The 17,500-nt window shown below is 40.1% G+C and overlaps 2 protein-coding genes across 2 annotated transcripts in view; one reads left to right on the forward strand and one right to left on the reverse strand.

The window, feature by feature from the left end:
• Window positions 1-17,500, reverse strand: part of LOC119912601 (zinc finger protein 2-like) — a 746,717-nt gene that overhangs the window by 399,581 nt on the left and 329,636 nt on the right. The gene's annotated exons all lie outside the window — the stretch shown is intronic.
• LOC119913335 (zinc finger protein 239-like) overlaps window positions 14,680-17,500 on the forward strand; it is a 6,243-nt gene continuing 3,422 nt past the window's right edge. The window contains exon 1 of the mRNA XM_038732743.1: window positions 14,680-14,742. Coding sequence (XP_038588671.1) covers window positions 14,680-14,742 — 63 coding nt within the window. The remainder of the gene's footprint in view (window positions 14,743-17,500) is intronic.

A 17,500-nucleotide genomic window follows, 5' to 3' on the forward strand; every position in this document is an offset into this window, starting at 1 on the left:
AATGCAGCGTCTGTTCCATGAAAAGCTGCTAGGACTAATTACAAAAGTTCTTAGCTGGTAGTTTGTGTTCCAGCCAGTGTCTGATAGGCTGTCAGAGCTAGTGATGGTCCTGCTGTCCTCCCCAGAGATCAAGGAGAGTGATCCCCGTAGGCTGTATAAAAAAATGTTGATCCCACAAAACCTGTGATGCTGTGGCACCAGGACTCTGTCAGAACCAGGACTCTGTCAGAACCAGTAGGCCAGAAGAGGCAGACTGTAGAAAGTAATAAAGCCTTACAAGAGTGAGCAGTGATAAGATTTAAGTTGAATGATAAGTAAGCATTTTTTAAGTTTATAAAATAATTTATTATGATTTAAGTACATTTAATAGCAATAATATAATTTTGTTTCAAATTTCACTCTGGACCCTTTTTTTAAGTCTGCATTTGACACAAAACCTTATTATCCCAAAAAGTTCATTTCAACCCCTGCCGAGTAAAATGAGAGCTATCAAGGATGTTTGTTTGCGTTTCCAATTTGTTGCGCAGCAATACTGTAATAAGTAAAGACTAGTGTAACGATTTACTATTTCTGAAACGGTAATATCTTATAGTTCCTAATCCAAGTAATGCTGCGTTACTGAACGCACTATCCCTGATGTGAATGGGCGACTGCACGGCAGATCAGTGGGACCAGACCTTATGTTGTTTCAGTCAGCTGTTAGCCAAAAAGCTAAAGGAAGACTGGAGAACAGGGAGAGGGGCGTTCTGTAAGGTTAACCTGCTGCCGTTATTGTGTCACAGTCAAGATGCAAAGAACAGTGTCGTCTGTTATAAACTTTGTGCGACCAGCAAAAAGCTCTCAACCGCGAAGAAATCTACATCTAATTTATTGAAGCATCAGCTAAAGCAGCACAGCGACGTGAAACTCAGAAAGAAACTCCGGCAGCTACTGTCACTGATTCTTGGACTCGTCGGGAGAGAGTGGCGTTAACGTAACGTTTTATAAAATCACTGATTAATGCTCATGTGCAGAAAAACAGCAGTTCAAAAGTTGGGATTTATCCATGCCTACTTAATTTTTTTATCTCAGTCAGTGGTGTTGAGAAATTTTAATCCTGGAGCCTGTGTTTTGTAAAAATCATAAACTCCTTCCTGCTTTGTTTGGGGTGGGTCTGGCAGGCCGAGTGATAGTTTGGGTATGTTTTGAATATTGCTTGTGAGGTAGGCTACTACTTTGACTTTGTTGTTGTTTGATCAATCACATGATAACATTTTGATTTTCACTTATGTCAGGGTTTTTTAAGTTGAATTACTATTGTTTGCTGACTATATAATAATAAGATAGCTGTCTAGCCAGCCTAAACACTTTGCTGTATGAATCGTTGCTTTTCATGTCAGCGGCGTTGCCAGGCCATTTTTCCAGGGCTTTAGCCCCAAATGTTTTGACTGTAGCCCCCTCAACAGCAGCAGCAAAAATATTTCCATATTAATATCCAATAATCTTCATGACGCAGCTAGAGCTGGACACGAATAATAATAATAATAATAATAATCTTTATTTGTAGAGCACTTTTCAAAAACAAGTTACAAAGTGCTTTAACAAGTGTAAAGACAATAATACCCAAGAGACAATAATACAAAACAATACAAGATAAAAGCATGAAAACATTGAAAAGACTAAAATACACGTTTAAGATAAATATAAAAAAAGTAAAATAGAATAAAATAAAAGGGATAAAATAAAGTCAAATAAGATCGGGAAAGGCTCTCCTATAAAAGTATGTTTTAAGAAGGGACATAAAAGAGTTCACTGACTCAGCCGACCTGATTTCCTCGGGCAGGCTGTTCCAGAGCCTCGGGGCCGTGACAGCAAACGCTCTGTCCCCTTTAGTCGAATATTCGACCATTGGGTACACATTTGATTTTCAATTATGAGATACGATTCTTAAGGTTTTTTTCTGTGCGGCTGACCTCCGCCGACGGCAGTGAAGGTAACGCTCCAGTTCACATCAAAGGGAAAACTAAATGAAGCGCTCGGCTGTGTGGGAGCACTTTAAACTGAGTGGTGACAGCAGCAGTGTGCAAGTTATGTTTTATACAATTGCTTAATTTCATTACATATGAAAACAGTTAAATTTCCTACATTTTAAAATGAATCAGTAAACTTTAGGCTGTAAACAAACAAAAAACACAATGAACACATTTAAATAATGTGAGGCCGATTGTAGAAGAAGAGCATTTAGTCGCTATAATAAAAGTTAAAAGTGAATTTTGCGTAATAACGTGTTAGATTTAGTTCCGCTACCGGAAACACCGCTCATCCTGTCTGCTCTCTGCCTGGACCCCCGTCCGGCTAAACTTCCCGGATTCTGCTCAGATCAGACTCTCTCACTCTGGACTCTCTACGCTTCCCCTTGCTCTGTACAGCAGCCACCAACCCGGTTCAGCACGCATCCGTTTTCACTCTGCCTGCTCTTCACCAGCTAACGTTAAATATCCGATCCTTTTTAACCCCGCAATAAATAGGCCTATTCCTCTTTTATCTAACTCCTCCCTTTCTTAGTCCTGCACTAGGGCCTGCGAGCCTTGTCGTAAAGTTAAAACAAAGATTAGGTAATAATCAGTTTGTTAGTGGAGCGCTCTCTCACACTCTTACTCTTTTACTATCGAAGCGTCGAAGCTCAAAAAATGGTTCTGGTCCTGGTTCAGAATGGGCCTTTGGGGGGTGACTTTGCACGACAGTAAGCACGTTCGGTACGCGTTAAGTAAAGGCAATGATTTACCTTATGGCCAAAATCTATGCATTTTCTCGTTATTTCTGACCATTTCATAAACAAAATATATTCACAACATGGAGGAGTAAAGGTATAAATGAGTGTATTGATAAGTATTATAACATTAAATAGAAAGTATAATATTAGTGTAATAATATATTTACAGGTTACACTTTATTTGCGATGAGATTCAGCTGTTTCACTAATAAAACCATTTCTTCGTAGCGTTCAGGCGCAGTTAAATCAACACGGCGGCGGCTGGTTTCTAAATCCAGCACTAGCTACACGTGTAAAATACATTGACTGTGGATGAGAGGAGAAGTGACTGCTGGAAGACAAGACGTTGTATTTAAGTTTATGTGCTAGTAAAAGACATTCGGAGGGGAATTTAAAGGTTTTTTTGTTTTTAAATTCTGATCATTTCTCTATGCAGGAAAAACCCTGATATTGCTACATTTTGTTTGAAGTTAACGTAACGTGACCTCCCCCCACCATTACTCGGCCTGCCTGCATTTAGAGATAGCACGAGAAGAGAGGGAGAGAGAGCGCATTGCTCACAGCTTCAGGGCTTGTCCGCGACTAAATTGCCCCGAACAAAATTGTAAAACGTTTAAATGTAAATGTTGTCGGTCAGTGTCTATTCAATATTTAACACAAACGGTTAACAGTCGCTGCAAAGTAGTGAGAGAATATCATGACACCTGTTGCTCTGTGTCCTGCTGTCTCTGTCCCCCTCGCTCTGAGACGCTACTGTTTTACTGTCTCCAGGATGCTTCATTCCCTCTGAAGCGGCTGTGAGCTGCACTTTATACTTTATTAGAGGTGCTGATTTCTGTCTGATCACAAGTGTTTTCAGGTTGCTGAAGAGCGGTGCGCTCTCTCATTGAGGAGGCTACAAGTCAAATTATTTATTTACAACCCCAATTCCAATGAAGTTGGGACGTTGTGTAAAAACGTAAATAAAACCAGAATACATTAATTTCTAAATCCTATGTTCAGTTTAATACGCTATAAAGACAAGATTTTTAACGTTCAAACTGATAAACTTTATTGTTTTTTGCAAATGTTCACTCACTTTGAATTTAATGCCTGCAACAGTTTTTTTTTTGTCTCCTCAGACATTTCCTCAATAAATTGATGCAAAATAATTACAAACCAAGTACAAACACACCCCAAAAAGCTATAGAGTATTAAATATAAATGTATTATAATAAAATGTTTTATTAAATTCAGGTAACTTCGTAAATAATTATTTTCTCAGGCTTAAAATTCATACAGATTTTTCATTATGTTTGTTCCAGATATACGGAGCATAATAACTGAACGCTGCTTCTCTTAGTTTTGACTCTGGGGACAGAAAGCAGACCTGATCGCAGACGACCTGAGAGGTCTGGATTGTTCGTAACAAAGCTGAAGATCGGAAATGTATTTTGGCCCTAAACCATTTAGTGCTTTTATAAACTAACTGCAGGATTTTGAAATCAATTCTTTGACATACAGGCAGCCAATGTAAAGACCTCAGAACTGGAGTGATGTGATCCACCTTTTTGGTCTTAGTGAGGACTCGAGCAACAGCGTTCTGAATCAGCTGCAGCTGTCTGATGGATTTCTTAGGGAGCCCTGTAAGGACACTGTTACAGTAGTCGAGTCGACTGAAGATAAATGCATGAATAAGCTTTTCCAGGTCCTGCTGAGACAGAAGTCCTTTAATCCTTGATATATTCTTCAGGAGATAGTAGGCTGACTTTGTAATTGTCTTAATGTGGCTCCTCAAATTCAGGTCTGAGTCCATGACTACACCAAGATTTCTGGCTTGATTTGTGGTTCTTAACATTATTTCTCTCTGTATGTCTCTGTTGGTATAGAAACTGGGAGGAAGAGAGGGACCCAAACGTCACCACTGTCAGCACTGTGACAAATACTTCACAACATCTTTGTATTTAAAGGTTCATCAGAGAGTTCACACTGGAGAGAAACCATACAGCTGTGACCAGTGTGGAAAAACTTTCATTACTTCAGTTGCACGAAAAGTCCACCTGCGTGTCCACACTGGAGAGAAACTGTACAGCTGTGACCAGTGTGAGAAAACTTTCACTCAATCAGGTAACCTAAAAATCCACCAACGTGTTCACACTGGAGAGAAACCGTACAGCTGTGACCAGTGTGGGAAAACTTTCAATCAATCAGGTCACCTAAAAAACCACCAAAGTGTTCACACTGGAGAGAAACCATACAGCTGTGAAAAGTGTGGGAAAACTTTCACTACACCATATAGCCTAACAATCCACCACCGTGTTCACACCGGAGAGAAACCGTACTGGTGTGAAAAGTGTGGAAAAACTTTCACGACATCATATGGCCTAAGAATCCACCAAAGTGTTCACACCGGAGAGAAACCGTACAGCTGTGACCAGTGTAAGAAGGCTTTCATTTACAATCGTTCCCTAAATAGACATAAAAAGCATTCACACAGCATCGTTTAAACAAATTAAGCAAAGATGTGACTGTGTTGGACTAACATGTAACTATCATGTAATGACATCTGCGAAGTTGGATTGTGGGCCGATGCCGATATTAAAGTGAAAAAGAGCGATTTATGAGCTGATATTTAGATTTTGAAAATTATTTGTATAGTAGACTCCTTTCCCGTTTAACTACACTTCGAACAGGCCGATATTGAAAGCTGGTATGTATGTGGGCTATAAAACCTTTTGTGTATGTGGGCTATAAAACCTTTTCCTAAATGGATTGTTAATAAAATGGATTACAGTCTCAAAAAGCGAACATGGAAACAATTAGACATCGATAAATATTTGCTGCTAGAAGGTTAAACTTTTTCAACCATCTGTAAACGGAGAGAGTGAGAGAGAATAAGCATGTGTATTTTACCTTACAAGTAATCTGCTGTAATAAGTTTATCTCTTTAGCAGCACTCTTTAATTCCAACCAAAGCTATGAGAAACCATTTCTTAACCATCTGTCTAAATCATGCCGTCTACAATACAGTGACCTGCTGTCTAATGCATCTAATGCTACATGACCGTCTACAACGAAGACTTGCAACCTTAAGATTAAGCATATACTATGCTAATATATATATATATATATATATATATATATATATATATATATATATATATAGCATAGTATAACTAAAATGTTTCACATTCGAAAGAGGAGATAAATAACTGTGTTAGGCAGGAAGCCGTGTTAGATTCTTATTCAGCTCACATTTATTTACATGTGCCCTCTGGTTTAATCATTTCCAACACGCCAACTGTAAATGCAGGCGGCTCGCAGATATATTTAGAATACTTCAGAAACTATAGTTTAATGGCTCATTAATGTTAGCGCTCCTCCACTGAAAACACGGCATTAGCTTTGTGGCGAATTTAGTTACGGGCAGCGTGAGCTGCTTCACATGATTTTAGAGAATATTCAGAAGTGATGAACTAGGGAGAAACGAGAGGACTGGTAGCAAGATTTGTTTCAGAAATATATCTACAATCACGTTTGTCAGCAGCGTAGCTTCCAACACTCAACTGCCGTAACATTTAACTTGTTGCTGTGAGCCAGGAGGATTTAAATCGGCGAGCTCTACTACACACCCTGATTCTGCGAGCTCCCTGTAGAACCCAATACAAGGTTGTATTATATATGTAATGTATTAGTCATTACACAGCACAAGGCTGCATAACAAAACAAAATTGAAGTTTTACAGTTATTAATATACATACACGTAGGGCTGGGCAATAAAACAGGGTGGCGATGGGGCAATGGATAAGATACATGCTTTTGGTGTGAGACCGGGTTCAATTCCCCGCTGTGACCCATCTACCATTGTGTCCCTGAGCAAGACACTTAACCCCTCGTTGCTCCAGAGGCGTCCGACCTCTGACATGTATAGCAATTGTAAGTCGCTTTGGATAAAAGCGTCAGCTAAATGAATAAATGTAAAACAATGATAATCATTGCAATATAATTTTCCTCAGTAACAATATAATAAATGTTCAATATATATAAATAAATATTTGGTTTAATTAATTTGATTCGTGAACATATAAGCCCTTAATTTTCTATTAAAATATTTATTTTGTTGAGGAAAGGGGACTGGAAAAAAATTTACTAATCATATTTGTTGAAAAACATTTTATCATAATAGTATTGAATGTTCTAGCTCAGATTTGTGAAGTGATCCACTGATGTGCATCACATTCTGACCATGAAGAAAAGTTAAGCCACATAACTAACCACGCGGTTTCTTTAACTTCACTTATCTTTAAGAGAAATAATGATTTGACATATATTGTGATAATTATCGATTTCGAATGATATGAAATGTTTCTATCGCTCAGCCCTACATTCACGTAGCTATACACCCCAATCATTCCACAGTGCTTTTATTTGTAAATGTAAATGCTCCGTACTTTCTAGTCTTTTCGACCACTCAAAGCGCTTTTACACTACATCTACTTAAACATTTATTCACTGAGCCTAAGTGCTCAAACAGAAACGTCACACACATTCATACACTGGCGGAACAGCCACCAGGGGCAATTCAGGGTTCACTATCTTGCCCAAGGACACTTCAACATGCAGCCTGGGGCAGCCGGGATTGAACCGCTGACCTTCCACAGCCACCCGTAATTGCATCTGGGGTGAATCAAGTCCAAGCTGGCCCAGCATTGCTCCTCTCCCGTCTCCCTTTCCCCTCTTCTGAGCGATCACTGCAGCCTGGTCCTGTTGTTTGGGCCGGGTGGATCGTGGTGTGCAGCTCTTTAACCAAAAACCCTGTCTTCATCTTCCAACGACTGTATTTATGTCAGAGGGTAACGCTTGTAAGGCTGGGAAAAAACGGATAAAAAAACAAAAACTAAGCAAAGGTTTAAGGAGCTGCTTCTTCTACATGCGCAGCTGGTTGCCATAGCAATAATGTAGTCATTTCCTGATAATGTAATAACGCCCAATGATGTAATAAAAACTAATAATGTAATAAAATGTCTTAACCAATAATGTTGTAATCTCTACCAATAATGTAATAAATTGTCACATTTACCTTATTTTCGCAGAACTAGATAATGTAAAAATATCGTAATAACTTGTAGTAGTACGCCACCAATAATGTTAACATTTTTTTTGCAGAACCTGATAATGTAATAATTTCCAAAGAGTCATTATTTTCAATCACGTGTACTAACTTTATTGGTGGCATGTTATTACAATATTTGGAAATTATTACATTATCAGGTTCTGCAAAAACAATGTTAACGTTGACGTGGTCTTGTGTCTACAAAGTGTGACAGACTGAGCAGCCATGAGCAGCTGCTGCCAGACTCTCCGTGATTGACTCTTTGATCGTCACTAGAAACAAACTCATTGCATCGCAGTACGGAGGCTTGAGTTTAGACTCATTTATTACAGATGTGTTCCTCAAGGTCAAGAATGAAATATTGTTTCTCTGAGCTTCATGCATATTTTCTTGTTGTTGTGTTGTAGTTGAACATATTTTTCTCCTTTTAGTGGAATTTTCATTTAATCTTTATTTTATATCTGTATTCACTATTTTTATTTTCTTTTGATTCTACTTTATTGTGTCAACACATATCAATGATACTTTTCTTATTATTTTCTTGTCTTGACAGTTTTTAACCTTTTTGTTATGTATATTCAATTTGATTCAAATCTATTTCTCAGAAAATTTTAATATCATTGAAAAGGTTTTTTTTTTTCTTGTAATGTTACTCAAAAAGTGAAACTTTCATATATTCTAGATTCAATACCCATAAAGTTAAATATTTTAGACCTTTTGTTTTAATCTTGATGATTATGGCCTACAGTTTATGGAAATCCATACTGTAAAATCTTAGAATAAAGAATGTATAATATTTGTTGTTTTTTGTAATAATCTGGAGACTTAGACTCAAGTCGTTTTCAATGTTCTCATTAAATTAGTCGACACAAAGAGAAGCTTTGACTCATCATTTTAAACTGGACGTTCAGTGAATTCTTTCCATTCAACGGTATTTGTTGTGGGTTCAGAAAGGATCACAAATTCTCTCAGCATCTTCTAAATCCTGGTCGTGTACAAAGTTCTGATGTGGTTTGTGGCTGCACTATGGCACTGCAGAAAACAATGAAGGGATTGGAGAGGGTCCATAATGGACAATAAATGTCCCCCCATGATGATTACTGGCTAATACATTGATTAAGATTCCCTAGAGCCGGGCACTCTTGGATCGGTGTGAAGAACTGGGTCCAGCAATAGACAGACTATCCCGACAGAACCCGCCATCCCGGTACAAATACACAGGAGTTGCCGACAAATGCGTGTTTAATATAATCAACAATGTATGTCCACCTTTCTAAATTTGCAGCATTTTCTTTTGTTTGTGAACCCGCTGCATCAAACAATATGCGTTCACAAGCACCTTTATTTCTGTGTCAGAGAAAGTCTTTTTTTTTTCTCTCCCCTGTAGATTAGGGGTGCAACAACTAATCGAAGTAGTCGACAAGAATCGATTAATTAATTATCGATTCGTTCATGACGTCATCGGGCCATAGCGACACCGTCGGCTTAATAGAGTAAAGTTATGTGAACAGTAACGTTAAAGTTACTAAAACAACATCAGAGCTGCAGTAACACCTTCACATCCTGAAACCTCCAGAGTGTGGCAGTATTTCACTGTTCACTCAGCCAGAAAGGCCGTGAACTGCAGCAAAGCAGACAGTAGATGGATGTACCAGTGTCCCCGTTTTCTGCAGCTCCCACCTGATGTTGTTACAACAAAGAAATAATTTCCTTATTTTTTTGTGCTAGGTTTATTGATAGATATGTATAAATACAGATATGTATGTATATAAAGTAGTAACAGGAAACTGGTTTGAACTGCTCTGAGAGAAAAAACACAAAGTATGATCTCACATCACCAAGTGGTACGATGGGACAAACATCTCTTCACTGGCTGATCTGTAAGTATGATCTGTTCTGTCCACATTTCAGTAACTACACAGTTAGCAGGTGAGCTGAGCTGGAGAAGAATGAAGGTGAGATACAGGATCAAACTGGCTGGAAAACTTAGTTAGACTTAACTTAGTTAAAATTATAAAAACAAAGACAGAAGAGTTTATTGATCAGTGAGGCCAAAACAAGCAATAAAGGACAGAGAGAGTCAGAAGTTACTGAGATTACAGAGAAATGTGACGAGCAAACAGGAAAGAAGATCATTAACAGTTTGTTCAGAAAATTTTCTCACTTCACTCTGATACAACCTTTAAGAGCAGGAAGTAAAATCAGCTTTAAGCTGGATGTTAAAGGCTTAATATGAGTTTACTGGAGTGAGCTGCAGTGTTGGACACTTTAAAAGTTATCTAAGAGGACCAGTCGTCCAGGATGTCCAGACGTACTAACTAACTTGGCATCGATTTGTAACTCATTGGGGGAAGCCACTTGGTGTCACTTATGAACACTAAAAGCTGGTGTAGGATACTTAAAAGAAATGTCAGAGAAAAGGCACGGTTGGGGGGATCTGTGTTTTCCGTGTCAAACAACAAAAAGTCAACACTGATTTTTTTTTTTGTGAAGTTACTTGTTACATAACAAGTTACAAGAAGTTACTTGTGTTACATAAGTTATGGAACGCGAGTTACGTTTTTTATCCCTAACCATGACCTTTTCATGGTTAGGGTCATGGTTTTTCCTGAGATTTAAGATCCTTTGATGTTAGCAGAAACCTGCTTTATACTTTTATCAAGACATTTTAGCCAGTGTTCTTCTTTATGCTGTGCTTTGCTGCGGAGGCAGCATTACTGAAATGAATAAACAGGATCAATACGTTGTTTAAAAAGACTGGCTCTGTGATTGGCCTGGCCCCTGACCCACTGGAGGTCATTATAGAAAAGAGAACAAGTGCCAAACAAAGAATGTCATGGAGCTTGTAGACCGACCACTCCACAGTGTCTTTAAGACACTTACTAATTCCTTTAGTTTTTTTAGTCTAACCGGACGTTGCATATTTATTACTGCTAACTTTACTGTGGAGCCCTACATGTCCAAAAATGACACAAAAAGGTACCCAGGGCATTAAAAAGCAACAAGGGGTCTTGACCAAGCGTCTATATGTGACGAGTGAGAATGTGTTGCTACAGTTGTTGTGTCTGCAGTAAAACCTCAAACCAACCTGGGTGTGATTTCTCTTTAGTTCTGACCTCACTGCTGTGCTCCTGGGTTCCTCACATCTGGGCCGGATCAGGATTCTGTTGCTATAAAGATGAATATAGTGATGCTGGGTAGAGAGGAGAGTCAAACAAAGCCTTTCAGCCTGAAGTGAAGTTACTCTTTAATGAAACCACCATCTTTACTGAACCTTTACTGAGAGCTGCTGAAAAACAACCAAACTACAGTTCAACCTGCTGCAGCTGCCACTCGCAGATCATGCAGGAACACAAATGAGACACGCTGACGATGAAAAGTGTTTCTTCATCACGTTGATGAAAATGTGACCCTTCAGCTTTTTGTTTCACTGTTTCACATCAGCGCTGCCTGAATGTAAGTTTTAGGAAGCAGCGTTGGTTCATGAAGTTTCTGAAGTTTTTTTTGAGACATAAACATGTTTCCACTGCTCGAGAACTCAGAGAACACATTTAAACCTGAGGCTGTGATTTACAACATGAAACATCTTTGAGTCTTTACTGTCTGCAAATGAAGGAACGAGCTGTAATGAAACCATCACAGAGGCTGCTTCAGGTTCAGGTTTTGGTTTCAGGGTTTCTCCTTTGTTGCACTTAAAGGGTTATTTAGTTTGGAAAAACATGCTAAAGATCATCAGTGTGTCATGTCAACCCTCCAGCCTCTCTGACTGTGAGTCCCAGCAGCTCTCAGCTGTTTGAAGAAGAGTCTGTCTCTCTGAGCTGTGAGGAGGACGACAGCTCTGCTGGATGGACGCTGAGGAGGAACACAACCAGAGGAACCAGGACTCTGGGGAAGATCAGCTGGTTCTTCCTGTTACATGAGCCAAATCTTCCCATGGGACAGTGGAGTTTACTGGTGTGAGTCCAGAGAGGGAGCAACCAGTAACACCATCAACATCACTGTCACTGGTAAGATCAGACTGTGGAGTTAGTGTTGATGAAGCTGTGTGTAAATGATGAAATGCTGTAGTTTGTCTCTGTGTTGAGGTGGACCAGTGATCCTGCAGAGTCCTGTCCTCCCTGTGATGGAGGGACATGATGTCACTCTGCACTGTAAAACAAAGACCCCTCCCTCCAACCTCCCAGCTGGTTTCTATAAAGATGGCTCCCTCATCAGGACTGAGCCTACAGGTCACATGACCATCCACCATGTTAACAAGTCTGATGAAGGCCTCTACAAGTGTAACATCAGAGGTCGTGGAGAGTCTCCATCCAGCTGGATCTCTGTCACAGGTGAAGAGGTTACCTTTGATTTCAGGACTTATTTCACCTGACCAGGTGGATTCTCTCTACAGGTAAACCTACAACCACAGCCCCGCCCACCTCTGTAGCCCCGCCCCCGGCCTCAGTCCCCCTCCAGCTTGTGTTCAGACTGGTCTGCCACCTGGTGGTGTTCTGTCCATACTGCATCTCCACTGTCCTCATGGTGTGTTTATATCGACGCAGGCCCACAGGTAACACTCTGACTCATTCACTGACCTCACAATCAATCAATCAATCAATCAATCAATCATCAGTCTCTCTCTGGTGTTGATCATTGAGTTGTCTCTAACAGAAGCTCTTTTTTCTTTTCTTTTTTTCTAACCTGCTCTGACTTTAGGAAATGACCTGCCCGTCTCCATGGTGATGATCCCGCCCACCCAGGTTGAGGAGGGATTGGATGATGGCTATGATGACGTCATCAGCTGATCAGAGATCAAAGTAGTTCACCCTGCTGATCATTACATGGTTCACTTTAAAAGAGACGTCAGTACAAACTGTTGTTTCTGTGAAGACCATCCAGAAACTGTTTGCAGCTCTCCTGGTTCTGTTTACACACCAGAACATTTTGGCAGATTCATCACTGACTGTGTTTATAAAGACTTTATTGTGGGAGAATGAGGTGTCCACAGGTAACACTCTGATTCATTCACTGACCTCACAATCAATCAATCAATCAACCAATCATCAGACTCTCTTTGATGTTGATAATTGACAGTTGTCTGTAACAGAACTGATTGATGATCTACATTTTCTTTCTGACCTGCTCTGACTGCAGGAAATTACCTCTGAATCATTCACTGGCCTTAAATCTTTATTTTAATTGTCCACAAATGTGGAAATTTGTCTTTGGCTTCACAGGCAGATTAAAAAAACAATAAACAAAAAAAAAAACACAATAACTAACACAACATACACACAGACCATAATGGGTAGCAGTCCAGTAAACAAGGGGTGTACAGAGTCAGAAGCAATTTCTCTAACTCTTTGTTTCACCTGCGTTCTATTAATACATCCCAATTGTTTCTGCTCTTTCCCAATAATCTTAACAGCCAAATTTGTAATTCTGCACAATCTGTTTTTGTCCTTAACCCCCAAATTTCAAGTTCAAGTTAGAAGGCTTTCGATGAGACTTCAATAAACACTCTCTAGGCTATTCTTGCATATGTCGTATGAAATTATATCCAATTTCCACAGAAAGTAGATACAGACGCTGCATTGCTTTCTTAAAAATGTATTCTGTGTTGGCTGTAAAACTTAATTTACAATCAAACATGGTTCCTAAGTATTTAACCTCATCAACTATCTCAGCAGGCTTATCGTGAAGCACTGTTGTGTCTCATGATCACTATTGATTCCATTAATAGAGAGATTTGAAATGTTGACTGCTTAGCTGTGTCTCCCATCTGCATAAGACCAACTACCACCATGTCATCAGCACATTTATTCAATTGAGATGTTGGATTCACAATCTGCATTTTGTTTATATATAAAGAGAACAAAACAGGTGAACGCACACAGCCTTGAGGTGCTCCTGAAGTTAAGGTAACTGTATCAGAGAAAATACCACTACTGCACTTCACTCCCTGTGGCTGGTCCGTAAGGAACTCTTCAATGTGGCTGTTGGTGTTTATATCACAAGGTCGCTTAATCGGAGCACATTTCTGCATACAATTATCCAAAGCGACTTACAATTGCTATACATGTCAGAGGTCACACGCCTCTGGAGCAGCTAGGGGTTAAGTGTCTTTCTCAGGGACACATTGGTGGATGGGTCACAGTGGGGGATTGAACCCAGTGGCGCATGATGCAGCGCTCTGTATGCCTCTGAAATGTTATCAAAACATTTATCTAAAGTGCGCGTGTGTCTCATCGGACAGTCAATGTACTGATGGAGCGTGGGGAGATGGCGTGCTAAGTTAAGTTGTTAACAGTTGTTAAAATCCCAGAGAATGAACACTGGCTGATCCGGTGACCGTAGGAGTGCAGTGTCCCAGCTATCATTTATCATGCATCCTCCTGATGTTTTGGTCCAGGCACATATGTCAAGATGATTGGAATCTGTCCAAATTCCCGTGGCAGGTAAATGAGACCGTCAGAATTTCATAGTCCGGGGTACAGATCTGTTCATGGATATACGTAGTCCTCCGGCAATTGATTTATTTGACAGTTGTTCATCTCTGTCTGCCCTAATTATTGCGTAACCTTCAACAGAGAGTGTTGCTTCTGGTTTAAGCCAGGTCTCCGTTAAGCATTTAAAATTACAAAATTTTAAATATTCTTCAAACTTCAGTCTTGCTCTGAGCTCCTCAATTTTATTACTAAGAGAGACCAGAGCTTCACAGGTTGCCACTGGTGTCCTCTTCCACTCCTCTATGACGGCATCACGGAGCTGGTGGATTTTAGAGACCTTGCGCTCCTCCACCTTTCGTTTGAGGAGGCCCCACAGATGCTCAGTAGGGTTTAGGTCTGGAGACATGCTTGGTCAGTCCATCACCTTTACGCTCAGCTTCTTCAGCGAGGTAGTGGTCGTCTTGGAGGTGTGTTTGGGGTCGTTATCATGTTGGAATACTGCCCTGCGGCCCAGTCTGCTCTCTCTCTTTTTGTCTGCTGTTCCTGTCTGTCTCTACTGCAGAGTTAATTACAAACCAGACATTTGTGTGTCACTGTTTTCTTCCTACCTCTACCTCCCTGTCTCTGCCAGGCCTACAGCAGCACCCTACCTCACAGCACTGGTACTGGAAGACCGGGTGTCTCTGGCTCTACTGATTCCAGCAACATCCTAGTTCACGAACACAGTATAGGATGTAACCATTGCAGGAAAATGTTTTCTCACACACTGCTCTCAACATTGGAATACACATGAATGGAGACAAGTAAGTCTGGTAAATGGCAGATGTAGAAAGGATTATGGTTTTCTGTTCTGACAAAAGTAACTTTATTGACAAATATATTATGTTAAACTCTCTCGGATGACGTGTTTAATTTTGACTGAATGTCCAAATTTAAGTAACCTAATCGAGTTGGTCAGCCCATCTCAGGACCGGGCCAGCCGTAGCCAACTGGGCCAAATGCTTAATATATTTATTACTATATATTATTTGGCATATTAGTATTATAGATAACCATAGTAAACAAAAGCAAGTGTTAAAACCCAATCGACACAGTTGTCCTATAAAAAATATTTATTTATATATTTAGTGTTTCCCACAGTATGTTTATATTTCTAGCATCTTTGGTTATTTCTTGTTTAACCATTTTAATTCTACTTCATTCTCCACATTTATTTTAGTGTTTACTCACTAGTCTACTTGAACCTGCTCTCTTTGCCTTCAGCTCTAATATTCCGTAACACAGCGGCTTGGCTTACCTCTTTCTTTTTCTCTCTCCCTGTATTGGTGGGCCCTCCCTAGACTTTCTCCATCAGCAGTGGGCTGTTTTATAAAGTGGCCGAAAAGACAGATGTTTGTGAACAAACCGTCTGTTTCATCTGATTTCACCATTTAAACAGTAACCGTAATATAGCTACTCCTTTGTGGCCCAGGGAGAAAGTCCCAGACTCCCTTCAACAATCCTGCAGTTTAGTGACGTGTTGAGTTAGAGGACACTTTAGAAACTTTGTGAAACGCTGTCTACGACTAATTCTTAATGATTCTGCCTTCTTGTAAATTCAACATTAAATGTAACACATGAAGTCATTTCTGTCTTTGTTGTACAAAAAGCTTCAGCAGGATATTTTCATGAGCCTCTGATGTGATAATAACAAGCGCTTCATTAAAACTCTGCTCTGTGTGAAGCACACTCCCTCATACACATCAAATATGATCAGCTGGTTTCAGGAAACCAACTAACTAAACTTCATCTTCTGCCTGAAATCAAGGAGCCATGTTTCTAAACGGCCTTAGCGACAGTAACTAAGGGGCGGGGCGAGACGCCGTGACATCGCGAGAACACTCCGCGGGATCCCGCAGCGCTCCTGTATCTCAGCCTGAAGAGCTCCGAGACCAGAATCCAGACTCAGTCCAGGACAACACGGTCCACCAGTCACAGCGGAGACCTGCAGGACGATGGAGAACCAGAACCCGGACCACAGGAGCCAAACAGCAGCCTCGTGCTCTGATAGCGCCGATGTTCAGGTCAGTGTTCATGACTTCATCACGAGACTAAAGACACGAGGAAGAGTCTCGAGGGTCCGTGTATCATCCGTTCATTCTGTTGTTAGAGATCAGAGCCTGAAAACCCGCTCCAGGGTTTGTGTTGACGTGGTTTGATTTCCAAAGTGTCTCCGTGGTTCCTGTTTTCATCTTGAAGAGAGGAAGCTGAAAGAAAAACTCACGAGCGTTTCTCTTTTCTTTGTGCTGTGAGTTTCCCGCGTTGCGCATGCGCGTTGCAGCCAGTGTTGTGTCGGGAGCGCGCAGCAGAAACAATGCTGGTGAAAAGTGAAGCAGAGTCATTATATTTCCTCGTGTGTTGGTGAGTTTATCACAGTGACAAAAACAGTCTGCCTGCGTTATTATTCTCTGAATTATCTGAGATGAGCTGCAGTTACTTCAGCTGTTTCTGAAGTTACACAACAATTTATTTATTTTATCAGTTACATGCTTTCAATGGTAATCTAATACAACCTGCACAACAGCTTGATCAAAATGTGTGACAATCAGTAATCCTGTTAAATAATAGTGATCTCAAGTTTGACCAAAACAATCCTGATTGTGATCATTACCATAATCAAGCAGCTGTAGCTGCCATATAATGCAGTGGGTTTGATGACTGACCTGAATATTTTTATTACAGCAGGCTGTAACTGGTGGTTGAATGTTTATATTGATCTCTTGATACCATAGAAAGCCCCTTTATGCCCTGTCTTTCACAGCCAAGCAAAAATTTCCTCACATTTCAATGATTTGTTTGACACATTGCTGTGAAGCTGGTTTTGTTTCTCTTCTGGAAAATGAACACTTTGATTTTGGGTTGGTTGATTGTCAGGGTCCAGATTGACAGGAGTTTGTGTGTTGCTGTAACCGCCCCACTTCAAGTTATTTTATGTCCCTTCTGGTTTATCATTGTGATCTGGTTGGAAATCTGTGACACGACCCCCATAAGGTTTTTTTTAAGACAAAGACCCCCCGATCTGCACATCACTAGAACCCACCTATGCAGCACATCTTACTGAGTATTGTGCACATTAAATAGCAGTGAAAGTAACGCAAAAGCAATTTGCAATTTTTGACACTCAATTATGAGAAAAATTAAATTAAATTAAAATCTAATGTTTTTCTAAAGTTAAAAGGTGAGTAC

This window comes from Micropterus salmoides, unplaced genomic scaffold, assembly GCF_014851395.1.
Source record: "Micropterus salmoides isolate LMB-PRFRI ecotype aquatic unplaced genomic scaffold, ASM1485139v1 Ms_hic_scaffold_2, whole genome shotgun sequence".
Taxonomy (NCBI): domain Eukaryota; kingdom Metazoa; phylum Chordata; class Actinopteri; order Centrarchiformes; family Centrarchidae; genus Micropterus; species Micropterus salmoides.